General features: G+C 37.0%; 1 protein-coding gene across 1 annotated transcript; it reads right to left on the reverse strand.

The window, feature by feature from the left end:
* Positions 1 to 8,416: 8,416 nt before the first annotated feature.
* Positions 8,417 to 16,250, reverse strand: LOC109206455 (cytoplasmic tRNA 2-thiolation protein 2-like). Its single transcript, XM_019369275.1, has 8 exons — positions 16,116 to 16,250; positions 14,463 to 14,897; positions 11,672 to 12,020; positions 11,501 to 11,587; positions 10,617 to 10,738; positions 10,369 to 10,447; positions 9,358 to 9,755; positions 8,417 to 8,993 (listed from the first exon to the last, which is right to left on the reverse strand). The coding sequence occupies exons 2-8, from the start codon at positions 14,819 to 14,821 to the stop codon at positions 8,951 to 8,953; spliced, it is 1,437 nt and encodes a 478-aa protein (XP_019224820.1). The 5' UTR covers positions 14,822 to 14,897; positions 16,116 to 16,250; the 3' UTR covers positions 8,417 to 8,950.
* Positions 16,251 to 22,750: the final 6,500 nt, after the last annotated feature.

The following is a 22,750-nucleotide window of genomic DNA, read 5'->3' on the forward strand; positions in this document are numbered from 1 at the left end:
ATATTCTTAAAGGTGTCACCTATGAAGGGTGTGATGAGGTTTGGCAAGAAAGATAAACTTAGCCCACGGTATATTGGGCTTATAGGATCAATCGGAGAGTGGGCCAAGTAGCTTAAGAGTTAGAATTGCCCTCGGAGTTGGAGTCTGTCCATCCGGTTTTTCACGTATCTATGTTACAGAAGTGCATTGGCGATCCTACCCGAGTGGTGACCACAGATGATGTACAAATTACAGAGGACTTGTCATACGAGGAAATTCCAGTTGCCATCCTAGACCGACAAATCCGCAAGTTACGGAATAAGGAGGTAGCCTCCGTGAAAATACTTTGGAGGAACAACAATGTGGATGAAATGACTTGGGAGGCCGAGGAAGATATGAAGTCTAGATATCCCTACATTTCCTCCTCCAGAGAAGGGTCCGACTGAGACGTCATAACCTCAAGGTACGTGTACGAATTCTTGTATTAGCTATTGTTATTGGTCGTGTGAGGCCATCGTCGTTATTAATGATTGTGGTCCTATGTGGCATTAAGTTATTGGGTTTCTACAGGAAGAGTCGATAGTAGCATTGTTACGAAGGCAACCCTGCCAATGTTATATAGACCCCGGGGAGTTAAACATTTGAGGACGAATGTTTCTAAGGGAGGGAGGATGTTACATCTCGCGTGTTCGTACGTCAAAAGTTCCGTCTTCAGTTAATTGACGTAGACTCGGGGATGAGATCATCTTTGCAACAGGCAGAGAGAAGAGAGTGATCAACCGACTACAAAGGTTTGCAAACGTAGTTGGATATACAAATCATGTGGGATTTGCTTTGGCAGTTGCATAGACCGTTGATACTTTTGAGTATTATAGCTATCCAGAAGCTATTCAGAATACAGAACCAAATCGACGGATTAGTGCTATGGCTAAAGAGATTGAGTCTCTTAATAAGTTTAGGCGTTGCCTAGATTTGGTTGATATGTGCAACAATGGGTAGAGCCCTCGCGAGGGATGAGGGCAAGGTAGAGAGACGTTGTTCCTGTTAATGAAGAGAGTTCAAGCCAAGGGGAAGATTTGTTATTTTATGGCTTGAATTATTTTCTTATATTTTTAGGAAACCCATTGTCCTAATAGATTTGGGAAAGGAAAACCTATAGTCCTTGTCAAATTCGGAAACCTTTCTCTTATAGGTTTGGGACTATTTGGGATCTATATATAGGGGTTGTAGTTGGGGATTCTATAGATTGAATTGTGTTTTTCTTCTTATTCATAGTGGAAAAATCTCTCTGCTTCTGCCCCGAGGATTAGGCTTAGCCGAACCTCGTTAAATCCGTGTGTTGATTTTTTTTTTCTCTATTTGTTTTATGTGTGATTGTGTGCTAGTTAACCCACGATCTTCCGCAACAATGTCTAAGGCCAACTAAAATATCACCACACTTGCTTGTAAGACTCTCGCTTAACATTTGAAATAATGTACTAATCACTCTTTGAAGATTTTACAATTTGGATTAGGAAAAAAAAATATTCACACCTGATATTTTCACCAAATTAGTAGTATAATTTAACTCTAAGAGGAGCATAGGTCACCAATTAATGTGTTAATTAACTATGATGAAGTGATATAATTAGATATAAAAAAATTCATATTATAATCTATTGTTCTTGTGAAATATCGTAGTAACTTTTTTTTATTTTGTGCCAGCAAGCATGCGTCCTCAAATTCTTCAATCCAAATAGGTCTGGTTTCATTACAAATTACCCTAACCAAATTACTAGTGACTCCGAGGGCTAAAAGAGAAAATCATCGTTCGTCATTGCTAAGTATTGTCCTGCAAAACAATAGTGTTTTACAATCAGAACTTATAATGATTGTGTGATTTGATTTTTTTTTACTCTTTTTTGGTTGATTTGATCATCTATTTAACTTTTTTCCGGACATCTCCTCGAATTAATGGCTTTATTTAAATAGAATTCCAATGCCTTTCATATTATTTATCCTTTTCTTTGTTTCTTCTTGGAAGATTTTGCGCGGGACCAACATATCATTGTGCATTTATAAAAAAGGAAAAGATATATTTGACATTTAATGAATCACATCTTTGCTGGTATTTTAAATTGTTTTTCCTCTCGTCACCAATTTTGCCAACTCGAAGTTGCATTTCCTTTTTCTATTTGAATTATATATTCAATAAAACCCCCGAAATTCTCAATATTTGAGCAATTCATTTACACATACACACACAATTTCATTCGAGAAGTCAATTTATTTTCTACTTCAAAATACTATTATGCGAAACAATTGAAGTCATGTAATGCGAACAATTCAATTTCTTATTTCAAAACGATTAGAAGGCTCCAACTTTTTAGGGGAAAAAATAATAAGAAAATGGTCATTTCCATTCATTCTTGTGCATTTCTACCATTGAAAACGTTCATTTCTTGATTGCCTTTGTCATATATATGGTAATGCCATGGATGTAGGAAAATTAACTTCATTGAGTTAAACAAGTAGAGATAAGTTGTATTAATACATGATCTTGTCTACATTAATTTATGAAGATACACTTGCAATTTGAATAATCACTTTGAAGCTTATTTGCAGCTAGCTGCAATTTTCAATCTATTAATTGCACTATGTTCTAGTGTTAAAGTTTTCAAATCATCTTGAAGTTATCTACAGAAAAAGGTACACAAATACGTACTCCCTCCGGTCCAAAATAAGTGATTTTTGGCCTTTTTCTTATGGTCCAAAATAAGTTATTTTTTCAAATTTCAAGAATGAATTAATTATTTTTTTCCTACATTGTCCTTGAAGTAAATGGTGTTGGAATATGTGTTAGGAGTGTTTATGTGAGATAGTAAAGGTTAATATGGTCAATTTCATTGCTAATTAATGCTAAAAGGTGAATTTCTTAATTTGTGTGAAAACATCCAAAAAATCAATTATTTTGGACCGGAGGGAGTAATATCAAGTGATGAAGCTAAGCTCATTAAAGTGTTTTCTAGTGCTGAAATATTTACTGGTCTGTTTAATATTTAACAAAAAAATCTAATCAGCTGACAGAAGTTTTGTGCTTGGATACTTAATTAATGCAGTCATTCGTAATGCTATTAGTACATGTTGTATTAATAGCGGTTTGGATCAATAGGGTAAAAAGAGTTGAAGACGAGATTAAAGTACTGTCGCACATCTAGCTTTTTATGTCGTTGTCTACTAGAACTTAAATTGGTCTTCAATTCACGTACATACTTACACTCTACCCTCAACCCCCAACTCAAAAAAGGAGTAAAAATAAAAGAATAAAAGAGAAAAAAGGTATTATTCCGTTCTTATAATATTTTGAGGATGGTTCTTTAATTTATTGCATGAAAAAAATTCAGATGTTTCGAACAATTGCTAAATCTCTCGTAAAATAATGATGTTAATTAAACGAAAGTAGATATGAAATTCATGTTTTGTTTTATAAACTTGAAGTATAATTTTTCGTAGATACGAAATTCTTGTTCCCTTATAGGTCATAGGGTATGGATTTAGAGGAGTTTAAATGGTGCGACATGAGATAGCGAGGATTTTGTAGATTTCAACTAGCTTAGGAACCGAGACATGGTTGTTGTCTATTTGAATCATCATAGAGGATTTTGTGAGGTAGGATGTGATTCATATTCATTCTTCTGGTTAAAGACTATGTTATATAGGTTGAAAAAAACTTCAGTTGAGTTAACATTTTTATTGATTGGTTAAAAGATGGCAACTCTTGAATTTTTGTATATAAAAATAAAAGCTGACTTGCTAAGAGCAATAGATTTTGATGTAAGATAAACTAACTATTAAAGCATTGAGATGTCATTTGCATAAGTTACTACTTTTGGAAGGCCAACCATTGAAATGTTGATTGCATATATATGCTTCTACTTCCTGTTTCTAATTCTATAAGCTAGTTACATTCTTCCCAAAATCTACTACTATATGTTATTGAAGCATGCTATTGTTCATTTGTAACAAGAAAATAGCTATAGGCATTTTAAAAAAATAGAGCAGAGGTCATTAGACTTGTCCATTATAAAGAGGTAGTAGGGCAACCATTCTGTGATTAAGTTTGACCTATAATAATTGGTCACAGCTTATAACAAGCCAAACCTCCGTCGGAATGAACTTTTGAAAGCCATAGATTATATAGAGCATAGAAAGGTTTGAAAGATCTTAAGAAGGGCTCTATTTTTGTGATTTAAATAAATACCAACACTTTGTTAATTTGTTTTCTTGTAACTTAGCTAATGCATCAACATGTTTTCTAGTAATTGGTTACAAGAAGGCTTCATCAATTCTATCAACTACCTTTCTGATAATAAGAAAGGCTTTAACAATTCTCTTATTGGCCTTTAAGTTAACCAAGATTATTAGAGTCCATTATTCAAATGGTCACTCAACTATCCTAAATTATCTCCTATGTTTGTAACAACAAAGTCACGGAACTATGCTTATTGCTCTCAGAAGGCCACTCAACTAGATTTTTCAAATTTTGGATTGCCAAATACTTATTTTACCCTCTAAATTATAAACATTTATCTTCTTTTTATTTTTTTTAAAAAACTTTTTAATATTATCATTTTTCCCTTTTTAACTTACATTATGGACTTATCTATAGAATAAATAAATATTATTTATAAATTAAAAAAAATAAAAAATATTTAAGCATAAATAATGTTGGAATAACAAAATAATGAGCATAGTAAAAAATGAATTAGAATAATTTATTAGTAATAATAATTTTTGTATTAACAACAAAAATTCAAAAATTTATTTACATAATTCAGAATAAAGGAAAATAAAGGTTGTAAAATATATATTCCATGCACGTAATATAAAAATAATTATTTGAATGAAGGTATTTTTATAATATACATTATATATTCTTGAAATTATGCTCAATTATATTATATATATATATATATATATATATATATATATATATATATATATATATATATATATATACACACACACATACCATGCACGGCTTAACATATCATATTTTACCTTATATACAGATAGTCCCCCTGCTTTCCAGTGGCATAACTTTGTGTCGTCGGAAAGTTGGTAGAAGCATAATAATATAATTGCGTGTAATTTTCAAGAATATATAATGTATATTATAAAAATACCTTTATTTAAATAATTATTTTTATATTACGTGCATGGAATATATATTTTACAACCTTTATTTTCTTTCATTCTTAATTGTGTAAATAAATATTTGAATTTTTTTTGTTAATACTAAAAAGTTTTTAAAAAAAAATAAAAAGAAGATAAATGTTTATAATTTAGAGGGTAAAATAGGTATTTAACAATCCAAAATTTGAAAAATCTAGTTGAGTGACCTTCTGAGTGCAATAGGCATAGTTCAGTGACTTTGTTGTTACAAACGAAAAAAAAGTGACTTTAGGAGATAATTTGAGATAGTTGAGTGACCATTTGAGTAATTGACTCAAGATTATTAATATCCATTCCTTCACAGATGCCAGTAGGACAAATTCATTTATATCCAACAAATACTCAGCAATGTAAACTCCACTATAACAAGGGGAATGACAAACAAAAGATCATGAAGAAATGAATTCTTATGGCTCATACCAGAGTAGTCAGGAATTAACTGGAGATGGAGCTCATGTCTTCATATTTATAACATCAGACTCTTTTATAACGTCGGAATTTGCTTCTGATTTGATCGTTTTCTTCCTCCAATTGGGTGGATAACCAACATTCTCAAAGCATTATTTGTCCCTCTGATGCCCAATTTTCTTGCGGTGTTCACACCTTGGTCTATCTCTCTTTGGCTGATATTTCCTTACCTTCTATTGACTGTGCCTTGCTAGAACCAAGGGTCTATCGGAAATAACCTCTCTACCCGTGCAAGGTAGGGGTAAGGCTGCGTACACATTATTTTCCCCTGACCTCACTTGTGGAATTACACTGGGTTTGTTTTTGTTGTTATTGTTGTTCCTTAGCTTCTTCCGGAAGCTGGACATCCTTGCCGAGGTTGCACTGTCTAGCAGTACCGATGATAGAGTTCACTATCTGAGGGCCGCAACCTGTGTCCTTCAGTGATTGGTACGACGAAATGAGCTCACTTAGCTGCTTTAGACCTTTGTAGAGTCCAGCATTTTATGCTGATAAAGATGTTGAAATAGTCATGTCAACAATTTATGGAACTTATGTACTATTGGAAGCTATCAGAATCCAAGTAATAGCAGAAGGGACTGTTATAAAAATCAAGATAATGCTTTTAATCTATATACCTATGGTCAAAAGTTTCACTTTGTCCAGGAGAGGGGTTCATGTTAATCATATTTGCAAGTAGTTGACCATGATCTACATTAAATGAATCAGTTAAGGAACATACAAGCACGATTAAAGCTATTGATTAGCTTTTCCTTGTGATTTTTGTAACCACCAAAAGTGTACATGCTTCTACAATATTAACCACACCATTTTTAACACTTATCTCATACATAACTGGAAGAGAAAAAAAATTATTTTTAGCCTCCTAAACAGCTCTTCGTTTTTCCAACCCAATATGTAAAGTGCAAGAAAGAAATAAAGAAAGTCATTATTTGTAGACCACTAGAAGAGATTACAGAGAATATATATCAAACATAAAAGCATAAAGTGAATGAATATTTGCAAGTAGGAGATACCTTTGATTTTCTAATACAACATAGCCTACTTTGACAGTGGCAAAGGCCTGAGTATTTTCTGGTAGAATTCTGCCAACTTCTGGGGTTGTGTGTGTGAATAATCCATTGCCAATAGCAGCACATTGGAATTGCTTGGATGATTTTGAGTAAGTTGGATTGGTTTTCTTGGGAATAAATGCATGAAGAAAGTACTGTTTTTTGAGAAATGGATGAAAGTTCTACTTTTGCTTGTAAAGATTCCGAGTTTTCAGTTTGTCTCTCAGTGAAAAAGAGATGATAGTTTTTCATTTGAATATTAATGGGTCCAGTTAAATCAACACAAACAAGATGACAATAAAAGAAAAGAAAGAATACAAAAAGAGCTAATGCTTATGGTGAATAACTTAAAAATTTAACTGGCAAATGTTTAGATTAAACATGTGGCAATAACATGGGTAACTTTTTGAAGTTGGTCACCGAAACTTAAGGGTAAGTTTTACACGGTGGTGGTCAAATCAACGTTGTTGTATGTGGCAGAGTATTGGCCAGTCAAGATTGCTCATGCCCAGAAGATGAAAGTAGCAGAGATGAAGATGTTGCGATCGATGTGCGGCCACACCAGGTTAGATAGGATCAAAAATAAGGTTATTTGCGACAAGGTGGGTGTGGCCCCTATTGAGGACAAGATGCGGGAAGCGCGATTTAGGTGGTTTGGTCATGTGAGGAGCAGGAGCACACATGTCCGGTGAGGAAGTGTGAGAGGTTGACATTAGAGGGCCTACAGAAAGGTAGAGGTAGGCCAAAGAAGAGGTGGGGAGAGGTGATTAGGCAAGACATGGCACAACTTGAGCTGACCGAGAACATGATCCTTGATAGGAAGTTATGGAGGTCAAGGATTAGGGTAGTAGAGTAGGTAGTCTAGAGTGTTCATAACAGTAAGATTGGCATGTAGTCTAGCTTTCTGTTGGTAGTAGGTTTTTATGACTAGCCGGTGGTTTCTTTTATTGTTTATCACCTTACTATCTTGTTGTTTTTATTCTGCTTATATATGGCTTTTTGGTACTATCTCTTCTTGTATATATTTTCATTAAGGTGGTGCTTATACATTCCTTAGCCGAGGATCTATTGGAAACAACCTCTCTATCCTCACAAGGTAGGGGTAAGGTCTGCATGCACACTACCCTTCCCAGGTAGGATCATACTGGGTTCGTTGTTTTTGCATCGCAAAACGAAAATCTGAAATGAGTTGTTGGAAGTTGTCTCTTTGTAATCGTTCTTTCCTTTTCTTGCCTATTCTGTACCACAGTCAACCGAAATTATTGTAATTGACAACAGTTCTTTCTTCATTTTCTTTAACTTAAAAAATATAACTGGAAAACTTGTTACAGTTGAGAATGTTAAGCCGCAAAACAGGCTGCAACCTTTTAATTTCTTCAGAATCAACCAAATCAAACCAAAGTTCTGAGGGCAGATATTCGGAAATAAAAAGGAGTCGCGGGGGAGAAAAGAACAGAAATTCCCCAAACCAGTCTTTACAGATCGAAGCAGCACTCCGCAACACCAAGCCATGATAATCCATGCGTCTTGACAACTAATTTTACTCGCAACAGCACTTGTAGCTAAAGCTATACCTTCATAACTAACCCAAAGCCTTATTCTTACCATTGGATCCAAAATGGTGCCGTCATAAAAATGGTGACAATTATCACTTGAAGCAGGGAAATGGTATAGCTGTGCATCACACTTGAGGCGAAATGATATAATGAAACAACTAAGAAAACTTATAAATAATTAATGTGCATTCCCCATTGAAAAATGGCTAATCAAAATTGAACTTGCAGCCAGGGCTACTAGAGCAACCTTTCCCATATGTAAAAAGTGTCTGAGAAACACTGCAATGTAGCTTAGGCGCTAAACCAAAACTGAAGGGCATGAAATGTTTAAAAAGTTGGCCAAAGAACATACTCAACCTTTTTGTAACATACCCCACTCACAAAACAGATTGAAAAATCAAAAAGAATATGGCAGAAGATAATCTTTCTGTGACACTGTACCCAAGGCATCAGCCGAGTAGCCAACTATACCGTAACATGGTGTACTGATATATTTATAGAAATGGGAACCTCGGCATAATCTTAAAACCCCTACCTACATCTTTCAGTTTTTCCCTGCTCCTCCGGGCTCTAGTAACAAATGATTCTTTAGTTGACATACTGGTGAATTGAGATCAAAAAGTGATTTGTGTTTCAATACAGCAGTCGGATGTTTTTCAAAACTAATCAGCAGGATCATGCTCAGTCTTCGTTGTCCGAGAGCAAGCAGTCTTCTATTTGCTCCCTGAAAACAAGGCAATTAAACTTGAAATATGTGTCGTAAGTTTTAAACTAGGACTAGCAACGGAGATAAAGCTTTCATTAATACAAATTAAAAGAACTAGCTCCAGAAACATCTCTAAAGTTGAAATGTTGAACCCTGGGCAGCCCAAAGAAGAAAACAGAGGACACTATTCTATAAGAAACAACAGTGAAATTGCAAGGAAAATCTTGAAAGGAGCAGAAATGGAAGCTAATTTCAAAAGGCATCGTCCATCTAAAGATCCATGACACCGCCTCTGTAAATTCAAACCATCTGCAGCTACAGAATGGTTTTCCAAAAGCAAGCTAATGTGTCAGAAATAAAAACATCAAATAAAATTTCACACCTTAGCTGTCTCTGACTTAGATGATCACCATCCTCTGCGTGGGAAACCATTGATGGTGGCAAGAGAGAAATGAAGTGCTCCAGAGATGAGGGGTCCTCGGGAAGAACCTGAAACTGACAACTTGCACAGCATGCAGCACCCCTCGCATTGAGACTAGTTTTCGCATTGTCAAAACTGATTGATGTTACAAAGGTGGATATTTTTAGAGGACTACTGCAAATACGACAGAATGACTCGGGAGGAAGGGCATCGTTAGTTTTCAGGCTGTATTTCTTTTGCCTCCTTTGAGATGCCACCTGATCATTATAGTTATTGTCCTCTGACATTCTATTGAAATGAAAAGGTGTCAGCTTTCCAGCTGTTCTCATGATTGTGCTTTCCCGGGAAGGGTTTTCCTCCTGAAAAGTAAAAGTTACTTTGAATTTTTCATGCGCAAGGCTTTCAAGTTGCAGTATTCATGACTAGAACAACAAACATATAGGATAACTGAATAGAGGCAGTTTTCACAATAACAAGTTAGGAGCTCTTTAATAAAGTAATTTCTTTTCCCTAATATTTTTCCTTCTTGTTAAAGTAACCAGCAATTACTACAACAATAACCATGAACCAAGATTCAAGTTCTAAAAGCATGTGTCTCGGCATGCTGAATATGTTTCAACTACTGTGTGCATTGTTATATTACAATATTCCAATTTTTAATTTCTTATATATCTACAATCTTTTCTAGCATTAAATGCCACTTGCACTGTACATGGGACCACATCAACTTAAATTAAGCCAATACAGTTAACCTGCTTTTACCTGCAACAATTTTACAAATGAGGAGACCAAGCCATTGATATATTACAGTAGCTGAATATATTTCAGCTACTATGTGCATTGTTATATTACAATATTCCAATTTTTAATTTCTTATACATCTACAATCTTTTCCTTGCATTAAATGCCACTTGCACTGTACATGGGACCACATCAACTTAAATTAAACCAATACAGTTAACCTGCTTTTACCTGCAACAATTTTACAAATGAGGAGACCAAGCCATTGATACCAGATTGTGTTCCGTTAAAAACTTCTACAATCATCAAACTGCCCTCGCAAAGTACGTTAAGCCCCACCATGAAGTAATGGTTTTGACACACAAGAAAAGGGCAAAATGAAATGAAATAATCAGATTCAGAAATTACACGAGATTGTGATAAAAATAGGATATGCTAAACCAGAATTAAATTTGTTTTAAATTTCAAGTGCAACAAACCTGTCAAGGCTGCAAAGAGTATTCAACTCATGAATAAGACAATCACGTAGGGGAAGAACCACAGGTATCTTCCACCTTGCATCAACATACTGGATATCAGCAGCCAAAGAGTAACCTCTGCCCTGGAGAAAACCAAAACCTTAAGCACATTAGATAGTTTTCACTCTTTCTTTTTGTTCATCACTCTTCTGTTCAAGTGGGTAACCAAAAATATGAGAGATGACATTGAAAATTCTAGATAGGTGATTAGTCTAGATACATAGTTACTAGCTCTAAAGTTGATCTTCTATAAAATAACTAACATGGATTATGATCATTGAAATGAGTAATAAAAAATATAGATCAAATCAGATAAAATAATCCACACTAAAAAGATAATGAAAGTGATGGGATTTTGGTTAATCCAAGAAAGATGACCTGAGAGAAATATACAAGAGAACTTCATACAAACGCCTATATTTAAGTGGAGAAGGGTAGAGGGGAGGGTCCATTATCTACCGAGTTTCAAACCGTGCGCTGTTGGCCCTCAGTTATCCAAAAAAAAAAGCTCGTAAGTATCAAAATTCATAAGCAATGCTGTTAACTTTTTTTTTAAAAAGAAAACCTCTTCGGCATGAATCATGGATAATCACATTTTTTAGTTTTAATCTCTTCATCTATCTGGAAGAGGATGGACCACATCTAGAAACTTCATACTTCCATTCTTCTCTTAAAATCTACTCCATCCCTTTCATTGTTTCCATTTGGATCATGTCATATTGAAGTCCAAAGTTCCAAACTTTTTCAGTTTACCAGAGGACAAGCTTTCTTTTTCATGCATCCATGTGAATAAACATTTTCAGTTTTTCCGCAGAAGAAGAGAGGGACTGATTCATAGAACCTACCTTGACAGTTGCTTCAAGTACATGACAAGCTATTCTTGATGTACACGTTCCTAGCAAAACTTTGGTATATCCATGCTCAACAGCTATCTGCATAGTAAAGCAACATACGTAAATCGGGATCTATGTTTCTCCTGCAAAGCTCAAGATCGTGATTATGTAAAGCCGCCAAACCTTTTGCAGGGAGAGCATGCGAAGATGCTCTAACAGATCTTCTTTTCCTGTGACATCACTAACAGCATTTATTAATTCATTAAGTCTATCTTTTGCATCACCAGCTTTCAGCGAATAAATGGCCTCTGCTGGAACTACATGGAATTGTTTCACTGGTGGAGCCAAATCTGACAAGATAAGTTTCATCTTTTCAATAGCTCTATCAAGGTCATCAGATGAGACAGCAGAAATGGCTTTTTCATCAATAAAAGCAACCCCAACACCAAAGACTGGTAATGCTCTATCTGGACTGGCATCATAGTTCTTCTGAGCTTTACTTTGCATCTCATGTGTAAACTGCAGAGCCACCCTAGAAGATAAAAGAATTTGCACATAAAAGTAAAACATCATGGTATCACATACCTTTTACCCAAGACTTGCATTCTACTCAACATCCTTTTAAGTCATAACAAGCAGCAGCCTGGCTTAACTTAACTGCAATGATATACACCATGTTGACACACTTTGAAGTTACATTCAACTCCAAGAACACGTAAATGTTGTGCTCATCAATCTAGAGAAATTACAACATGCTATTGTTTCTAGAAGACCTACTTTCAACCATTTTTTTGATAAGGTAAATTGTATTAATCAAAAGGGAGAAAAAATTCCCATATACAAGAAGTATACCAAAAAGTAGAGAATTTACATCAAAACATGATTATCTACAAAAGACGCCCAATCTTCTATACAAGTAGGGGTTATATGAGTGCACCAAAAAGCGATCAAAGATAAAAGACTATTCTTAAGATGTGAAAAAGGAGACCCAATCCCCTCAAAAGCTCTCCTATTTCTCTCCCCCCAAACTATCCACATGAGAGCTAACGGAGCGAACTTCCACGCCTTTTGCTTTCTTCTTCTACGGAAACCGGCCCAGCTATATAACATTTCCTTTATAGTGCTTGGCATCACCCATTGAACACCAAAAAGATACGGGATTGCCCTCCACAAACCCGAGGACACAGGGCAATGCAACAAAAGATGATCAACTTCTTCCCCTGAGCTTTTACACATATAGCACCAACTGACAAGTGTAATTCCTCTCTTTCGTAGATTTTCAGCAGTCAAGATCAGTCCCCTCGCCGCTAGCCATGCAAAAAAGCACACCTTCGTGGGCGCCTTAGGAATCCAGATCGAGGAGTATGGAAAAGTGGCCTCCTCTCTCACCAACATACTCTGGTAAAACGGTGAACAAACCATCGCCACGCAACCCCCATCTCCAAGAATCAGACCTACTTTTAACCATTTCTTTTAATTAGCAAGTGTTAACAGTATGTTTCTCTATCTTTAGTCTTCCATAAAACTCGCTAAATTTAAAAACTTAATAAACGATTATAGTAAGTTTACAGATACACACACTCAACAACAACAACCCAGTATAATCTCACTAGTGGGGTCTGGGGAGGGTAGTGTGTACGCAGACCTTACCCCTACCCTGGGGTAGAGAGGCTGTTTCTAATAGACCCTCGGCATCCTTCCCTCCAAGAACTTCCCACCTTGCTCTTGGGGTGACTCGGACTCACAACCTCTTGGTTGGAAGTGGAGGGTTCTTACCATCTGAGCAACCCACCTTGAGTGATACACACACTCACACGTGCATATGTCTGTGCACGCGCGTCAGTGCATAACCTGGAATTTAAGATTTATCTGCAAATGGAAGGTCAATTTTAAGATGTTGAAAGAGGTTCCAGTTTATTTACAAATTTAGTGAACTATCGAACATCCAATATTTGTTGCCTCCTCAATTTCAACTACAATCCAACATCCAACATCCAATATAAGAGGATAGCAATCAACAGAGTAGGAAGAGGGCGGGGAACACTTCAAGAACCAAAGAACACATTAAAGTCCATAGAATACACTGCATAGAAAACAGAGTTACACAAGGTAATAACTTTAACACAGACAACTCACGAGCACAAGCCCTAAGTACAAAGTTTTTGTCTTTAACGCAAATATGAGGTGGATAACCAGAAAATGGATTTTCTGGAAATACGACTAGGAAATTTGGTCCTTATCTCTAAATAAGGAGATTCATACTCGCCACACAAAGATGTATCCCCATCAATTGAGTCCAAACTCTACACTTAGTTAGCAAGATGAAAGCTCAGTGATCACACCCTTTTTACTAAAGTTCCCTCATATGCTTGGAAAGTTCCCAAAACTTTGACAATTAAATTGTATGGGAACACATTTCAAACTGAGGAACATGACAGATGTCAACTGTTCTTATACTAATTGTTTAGAATTAAATAGACACAAATAAGTGGAATACATAGAGACTGATAAAAAGAAACATGAGAATTTTTTTTTATTATATTTTATGACGGTGGTATCCACGCTTTGTTCGCACCTCGACTACTCCACCGGGTACCTGCTACCGCCCACCACTACATGTACGGGTAACTCTGTTAACCAAAGCTGAGGCAGATGAGAAGAAATCACCTAGCACACCATTGGGTGCAAGCAGGGCATATTTAGACAATTCATATCACCGATCCCAACTAGTTTGGCATTAAGGCCGTTGATTGACTATTTCTTTCAATGAACAAACCTAGACCGAAAAGAGTCTTTTCTACAACATCAGCATATTTTCAAACAAATAAACTGATTAATCAGGAACCAAAAATCAGTAGGAAACAACATTTAATCAAAATTATAAACCCTAAACCCTAGATACAATCTCAACAAGCAAATAACTTTGGAAATTAAGAATACAATTTACACATGAATATGAAGACATAAGATGAACCTGGAACATGTACCGCCGGAGAAAGCCACAAGGACATTATCCAACGGCGAAATCATAGCATTAGATGTGACAGCAAATCTGAACTTCCCATAGAGATTACTGCGGAAGCAATCTGCACAGAACCTTCCGCTATCTTCACCGCTGAAGTCACCGCCGTCCTCGGCGGAGGCAGCGGCGGCTATGGTTTTGTTAACCTTGCATTTAACACAGACGGCGATAGATAATAGTTCGGTGCTCTTTCTACCGTTAGCGACGACATTTGGAGCTTCATTTGCAATTTTTACTGGCGGATGTTCTTCTGCTTCATTAGAGGAGTCTCTGTAACAACCGGACTGGCAGGTTCCGGAGTTGCACGCCATTTTTGGCGAGAAAGAAAAATCTATTGGATAGCCAATTGCTATTGTAATACAGTTCTACGTTGGGCCGCTTTTGGTCCTGCATAGTAAGAACGTAAAATATGACGGGCTAGCCAGTTTTCGGACTGGTTATTGAAAAATAACAAGCATTTGTAAAGTCATTGAAAAATAATTGCTATTTTGCTGCAAAACGGAAAGTCTCATCTGCATAATATACTAGAGATTGGAACACCTGTATATGAACTTACAGCATATTATGTTGGAACTCAAGCACATTATGAATTTCCAGCATGTTATGATGGAAGTTCACATGTAAAAAAATCGAACTCCAGCATATTATGCTGGAATATTTTCGGATATTGAATAATATTTTTATTCAGATTTATCTTTACATAAAAGTGATTAAAATTCGATTATTTTTGAAACTGTGGCTATTTTTCAATTACCACTTGTAAATCTGGCTATTTTTAAATTTCACCCGGTAAGAGCTTTAAAGATGGGCTCTCCTAGGATTTTTTGTTTTTTATTTTTTAAGTTACACACTTTAGTAAAAATTTAACGAGGCGTCCTATTTGATCTATCATTTATCCAATTTATTTTTAAAAGAATTATTAATATCCAATATTTGGCAACTTTATATACGTTTTCTTCTCTATTGATGCTTCTTCTCTGCTATGGGTTTCTTCTTTTATGTCGTTGCATAACATAAAAGAGCAAATTGATACAAGCTATCGAAATTAAAGGAAAAGCTAAGTATCCTAAAGAGCAAATTAAAAGAATTGCTCTTGAACAGACGACTTAGAGAGAGAAACGATTCAGAGATTTTAGAGAGAGAGAGAGATTTCACTGAGAATCAATTGCAATTGAATGAGCATTACAACAGCCTTGATCTCAGCTAGTATCAATTTCAGCAAATACACATATATACTTGACTTCTGCAGCAACAAAAAAGGAACGGAAAAAAAAAAAGCACAACTTTTTGCAAGAAAGATAAAATTTTCGGAATAATGGGACAGTACGAGAGCAAAAGAATAATAGAGTGGAGGAGAAACAGAGAGAGGCAAAAAGGTATATAGAAAGCAATGATAATATAGGGCTAAAGCAAATCAATTTCAGCATAGAGTTTGACAATTTCAGCAAATACACACAGATATATAATTGACTTCTGAAGCCCACAAAAAAGAAGAAGCAACTTTCAGAAAGACAAAACAAAACTTTCAACAACCGGAGAATAAACCAAGCGAAAGAATCATAGGAGAAGAAACAGAAAAAGGGGGGAAAAGCAAGGAAGGCGTACCAAAGACACTATGCAGTTGCGCAAGGAGGGGCAGAAAATGTTGGCGAGTGGCGTGACTTAGAGAGTAGACCTAAGGGCGAGTAGCGAACCAATCTTTGCTTTGTTATACAGTCGCTTCCACACTCAACTGAATATTAGTGTAACTTTAAGGGGTCGTTTGGTTCTAAACAAGTTGTAATATGAATTAGTAATATATAGATTATTTATTAGGAGTTTGGTTCGTTGCATTAAAATTAAATAAAAACTATTATGAAAAAATTTTTGTTAATATATTAAAATTAAAAATCAATGAATTTACAATTATTCCGCTGGATACTTGACTTTCATTAGCTTCTAATAAAAAGATAAGGATAATTTTATCCTTTTTTTTTTTATCCATTTATAAATTATATATGAATTGGTTATTTCACGTTGGTGGTATAAGATAATATATCAATTGGTGGATTAGTTATACCTGATTCAAAATCTAAACCAAACATCGGAAAAAGTTACCAAAATTATATACCATGACTATATTTCTTATTGTAGCACCTCGATTTTTTTTTTTTTTTTTTTTTTTTACAATTCGAGCTCATTTAGAGGCAAATAGATTTTAAATTCTTGTTTTGCGATCCAAATATTGCTTAATGATAAAATTATTTACCCGTAAAATAGTACAATTGAATTTGTGACGTGGTTTATAATTAAATTGATCCAAAAATGTAAAATAACTAAGAACATAAAAGATTAATTAAGAAAACTTGAAAAAAATACAAGTCTGAGTGTGAAGTGAGCTTCTTTGGAAGCAGAAACAAGAACAAAGTATAGAGCAGAAAGAATATTAATAAAACAAGAGTAAGTTTAGTCTTTTTTGTATACAAGTATTTCGTGCTTACAGTGAGTGGCACACCTCCTTTTTCCCGAGGTATAGGGGGTTTTTCTAATTAAGGTGATATTATTCGGAATGAGATTATTTATTTAATTAGAGTCGCCACTTGGAATAATTATTACGGTGTCCCAAGTCACCGGTTTATTTTAAAATCCCAAATCGAGGAAATTGACTCTATTTTATGGTCAGCAAACAGAGAAAACCGGATAAGGAATTTTGGTCAAATTGGGAGAAGGTGTGAGGCACTCCCGAGTTTCGTGATTTTAGCACGGTCGCTTAACAATTAATATTTGGCTTAATTATCTGAATTATTACATGTTTAAAACCTTTTATGCGTTACCGCTTCTATACCGCTTTCAATTTTAGCCACTTATGAAATTTATTTGAACAAGTCGCGATGTCGCGCACTCATTGTTTTTGTACACATTGCAAATCATGTACGTGAAACACACCTGCGATTTACACATGTGTATTTTATTATTAGGTCAAGTCGCGTGAATGCACACTCGAATTAGGGTTTACGTATCATGATTATGACACGGGGATCATACCCATAGTCACGATAATTTATTAGTAATCGCGCCTAAAGCAAGCTAAGATATTGGAAAGTTGTTTATTCTAATTTTGAGGTCATTGTGCAGCTAGTGGTTAAACAAAGGTCTTATGGGTCATGTTTGATTTTACCACTCACGTAAACTTCCAATAGCAAAAGGTTAAGAACGCTCATCCAGAAGAGCACACACGATCTTCTTCATCTTTTTCTGTTGCCTCACCATAGCCATGTAAGTATCTTTCATCATTCAATCCATTAACCCCCTAAGATACCTCAAAACAACTTGAAAAAGCTTTGTTTTCAGCCTAAAATACACCCATGTAAGGATGGGTGTATTTTGAAAAAAACTTTGTTTTTCTGTTGCCTCACCATATCCATGTAAGGATCCTTCATCATTCATTCCATTAACCCCCTAAGATACCTCAAAACAACTTGAAAAAAGCTTTGTTTTCAGCCTAAACAGCAGCTGAAAAGTGCTGCAAACTCCATCATGAAACAACACCAAAATAACAATAAAATTCCAACAAAAAAAACTCCACAGAAACTGGTTGAAAATATGCCTAACCACACCTCAAAACAGCCCTTCTTTTTGACATAAAACAGCAACATTAAAAGGGGATATCTTACAAATGGCGAGAGCAAGGGATTAATAAATAATTATACATAAGATTAAACCAGATCATGAATTACAAGAGTTTACTAATACAAATTCAAACTTATGCTTCAACCCTGTTAAGCCTCGATGAAGGCAAGTTCCCTTAGCCGTAAACTTTCTTTTTTTGAAACCAAATCCCTAATTTACAAGGCTTTATAGCCACTGGCTAATTTCGCAAATCTTATCACTACATATGTAAATCAAACGGATAGCAACGGGTTAGAACCTTCTTGCCTATATTTGGTTCATTTTTGAACATGGACTATCATTTTCAGAACATCATCACCATTCAATAAATTTCCACGCAAATCCTAAAATGACTTCAGCTTATGAATTCGGTTTAAAGCAAAGAAACAAAGCCGATGATGAACACAGAAGGAAAATCATAAACAGATATAGTATTTAGACATTAGGGACAGATGAAATCAGGCACGGTCGGAGTATTAATAGTCCAAATCTTCATGTATATACTCAAAAGAGGATTGTAAATGAAAATAACATACCTAATAGCAGGAAAACAACTGAAGATGACCAAAATAAAGGTCTAAAATGAGGAATGGAGCTCAGCTACTGAACAATCAACAACTTCTAGACTTGCAAACCCAGAAACAAATAAAGAACTCTCTCAAATCAACCAAAAAAACAACTCCAGCCCTTTTGAATCATTTCCACTGTAAATCAATTGAAATCCATTGTTTTTCTTTTTGTTTTCAGATCTCTTTTTTTAATTTTCGAATTTTGGATCTGTTTCTTCAACTATTTCATCTGTGTGCTCGTGAAGAGTGTGAGTGCATAGGCATGAGTGAAAGAGTGAAGAAGGAGAGGGGAGCAGTGTAACGACTCGGCCGATCGTTTTGAGAGTTATAGCCCTGATCCTCTGTTTACTGCTTCCCCCATATCTCTTCCTGCTTATATCACTTGCCGAGAGATTTTGTATTTGGTTTTGGAGTGTTTTGGGACTCTTAGTCCCTAAACGGAGCTTAAACCTTAGGATTTTGACCGTAGTCGGAACTATGTGAAGACGACTTCGAAATGGAGTTTCGTCGGTTCCGTTGGCTCCGTTTGGTGATTTTGGACTTAGGAGCGTGTGCGGACTGTGTTTTGGAGGTCTGTAGCTTATTTAGGCTTGAAATGGCGAAAGTCGAATTTTTGAAGATTTTGACCGGTAGTGGACTTTTTGATATCGGGGTTCCGGAAATTGGAGTAGGTCCGTAATGATGAATATGACTTGTGTGCAAAGTTTGAGGTCAATCGGACGTGGTTTGATAGGTTTCGACATCGATTGTAGAAATTTGAAGTTTCAAGTTCTTTAAGTTTGAATTGGAGGGTGATTCGTGATCTTAGCATTGTTTGATGTGATTTGAGGGCCTTAGTATGGTGTTTTAGGACTTGTTGGTACATTTGGCTGAGGTCCCGGGGGCCTCGGGTTGATTTCAGATGGTTACCAGATCATTTGGAGTTGTGTTGGAATGGCTGAAGCTTGCTGCACCTGGTGTAATCGCACATGCGTACTTTGGGCCGCAGGTGCGGCGCTGTAGAAGCGGCCATTAAGCCGTAGAAGCAATTATGGGCCTGCCCAGCTGGGATCGCAGGTGCGGCCAGAGTTCCGCAGAAGCGGACCCGCAGGAGCGGTAGAGGAGCGCAGAAGCGGGCGCGCAGAAGCAGCCCTTGTTCGCAGAAGCGAACCTTGAGGACTTAAGTGAAGTCCGCACCTACAATGATTTTTCCACAGGTGCGGAACCGGACATGCGGTTATACCCTCGCAGAAGCGAAATCGCTGAGCAGAAAAGGGGAAATTACGAGGGTTTGATCTCATTTTCAATTTTGGGACTTTGGGAGCTCGAATTGGGTGATTATTTGAGGGATTTTCATAGGAAGCTTTAGGGTAACGATTCTTAACTCCTTTATGGTTATATTCCACTAATAGATGATTGATTTCATCATTTAATTTTGGATTTGGGTTGAAAATTTGGGGAAAATATGAGGAAGTTCTTCAACCAAGATTTTGGGTTTTGATTGAGCTTTTGAATTCGGATTTGGGTAATTTTGGTACGAGTGAACTCGTGAATGAATGGGTGTTCATATTTTGTAGCTTTGATTTCATTAACTAGATTAGTTTCTTATAGTTATATTTATGATATGTAATCTATTTTGGCTAGATTTGGGGTCATTCGGAGTCGGATATTCGCGGAAAAGGCATTGTTACGGATTGATTTAAGCTTAGTTCGAGGTAAGTGGCTTGGCTAACCTTGTCTTAGGATTTGGTGTTGTTATGATATGTGAGCGTCGTGTACACGAGGTGATGAGTGCGTACACGGGCTATTTGTTGAAAACCTGATTTTTACTGAGTAATAGCATGTTTTCATCTTATGTGAGTATACTAGCATGTGTAGTTATCCTGTTAGCCTAGAATAACATGTTTACGTGTCTTAATTGCTTATCTGAACTCTTTGTAGCATGTTTAGTGAATCCTGCTTCCTTCTTGACTTGTACTTAGTCAAAATTGTAGGTTTTCTTGCTGTAACTGTTATCTTCATTTATTTGAGCTACATATTCACTTTGGGACTACGGGACGGTATACCGAGAGATCCCCCTGCACATTTACTTTTGAGACAACGAGTCGGTTCCTCAGGAGTTCTCCCTGCACATTTACTTTGAGACTACGAGGCGGTTCATCGGGAGTGTCCATGTATGTTTACTTTTGATATTACAAGGAGGTACCTCGGGAGATCTCTTGGACATTTATTTTGGGACTACGAGGGTATCTCGGGAGATCCCCTGCTATTTATCCCTATGTACTGTATTACTCTCATTACTGTGTTTTCCTTTGTTTTATTCTAGTCTTTTATTATACCGTACATTTTCCTGCTTCATTTATTATAGACCAGTGGGCCTGACCTGATCTCGTCACTACTTGATCGAGGTTAGTCTTGGCATTTACTGGGTACCATTGTGGTGTACTCATGCTACTCTTCTGCACATGTTTTCGTGTGCAGATCCAGGTACATCATTCCAGCCTCGCTATTAGTTGTGCACCTGTTGCGGTTACGGAGACTTCAAGGTACATCTACTGCGTTCGCAGACCTAGCAGAGCCCCTCTATCTTTTGTGTAGTTCTTCTTCTACTACTTTAAGTACTGATGTTTAGAACAGTTAGTAAATTCTTAGAAGCTTGTGACTTATGATATTCCGGGTCTTGGGAAAGTTCTGTATGTATTTTTGGGAGTTTCTTTGTATATGCCGAGCGGCACTTCTATCTTTTGCTTCATTACTATTGATGTTAGTAGTTTAGATTTATGTATTCATTTTCGTAGTTTTTCACAAATATTAGGCTTACCTAGTCATAGAGAATAGGTGCCATCGCGACCTCTCACGGAGGAAAGAATGGGTCGTGATAAGTTGGTATTAGAGCTCTAGGTTCATAGGTGTCGTGAGTCACAAGCCCGTTTATTAGAATCTCGCGGATTGGCACAAAGACGTCTATACTTATCTTCGGGAGGCTATGGAACTGTTACGAAGATTACACTTCTTTGATTCCTTGCCGTGCGAAATTTATTGACGTCAAAATTCTAAATTTCTATATTCCATTCTTTCTCGTAGATAGTAAGGACCCGTACCGGAGGATCTGATGACCAGGCACCCGCGCCCCCTGCTAGAGCCGCCAGAGGCTGGGGCCGGGGTAGAGGCCGAGGGCGTCCACGCGCTGCAGCCAGGGCACCCGCACGAGCTGCTACAGAGGAGCCCCCAGTAGCTCTAGCTAGAGGGTAGACACCGGAGGTACCAGTTGCTTCACCAGCCCTTCAGGAGTCTTTTGCCCAGTTTCTGAGCATGTTCAACACCTTAGCTCTGGCTGGATTGATTCCACTTGCTTCTGCCACATCTCAGGCTGGCGGAGGAGCATAGACTCCCGCCGCCCGTACCCCAGATCCGCGGGATCCGATCGACTAAGTTCCAAAGATTATATCGATGCAGCCGGTAGCTCCAGTCCAGCCCGAGGCTAGTGTAGCAGCTTCTGAGGCGGAGCAGCTCAGACTGGAGTGGTACAAGAAGTACCATCCTCCTACCTTCACTGGATTGGCGACAGATGATGCTCATAGTTTTTCTGGATGAGTGTCACCGTATCCTCCGTACCATAGGTGTAGCGGAGTCGAGTGGAGTTTCTTTTACTACATTCCATCTTAGAGGAGCAGTCTATCAGTGATGGCGTGCTTATGAGTTGAGTAGTCCAGTTGAGGCACTTCACTTACACGGACTCAGTTCTCGGACATGTTTTTGAGAGAGTATGTCCCTCAGAGCCTCAGGGATGCATGGCGCGCGGAGTTTGAGCAGTTGCGCCAGGGTACTATGAATGTGTCAGAGTATGCAGTTCGCTTCAGTGATTTGGCCCGACATGCACCAGCCTTGGTTTCCACAGTTCGAGAGAGGGTTTGTCGGTTTATTAAGGGACTCAGCCCAGTATCAGGATTAGCATGGCCCGAGAGTTGGAGATGGATATTTCTTATCAGCAGGTTGTGAGTATTGCTAGGAGATCTGAGGGTATGCTTGCTCGGGATAGAGAGG

This window comes from Nicotiana attenuata, unplaced genomic scaffold (assembly GCF_001879085.1).
Source record: "Nicotiana attenuata strain UT unplaced genomic scaffold, NIATTr2, whole genome shotgun sequence".
Taxonomy (NCBI): Eukaryota; Viridiplantae; Streptophyta; class Magnoliopsida; order Solanales; family Solanaceae; genus Nicotiana; species Nicotiana attenuata.

What these genes read in the sequence shown, in the direction of transcription:
- LOC109206455 (XM_019369275.1), bottom strand. Translation starts at nt 14,821, where the DNA reads ATGGCGTGCAACTCCGGAACCTGCCAGTCCGGTTGTTACAGAGACTCC. An exon ending in TCCGGCGGTACATGTTCCAG is followed by an intron (nt 12,021 to 14,462) that starts GTTCATCTTATG and finishes TTTATCTTCTAG; the next exon opens with GGTGGCTCTGCAGTTTACAC. An exon ending in TACTTGAAGCAACTGTCAAG is followed by an intron (nt 10,739 to 11,500) that starts GTAGGTTCTATG and finishes GGTTTTCTCCAG; the next exon opens with GGCAGAGGTTACTCTTTGGC.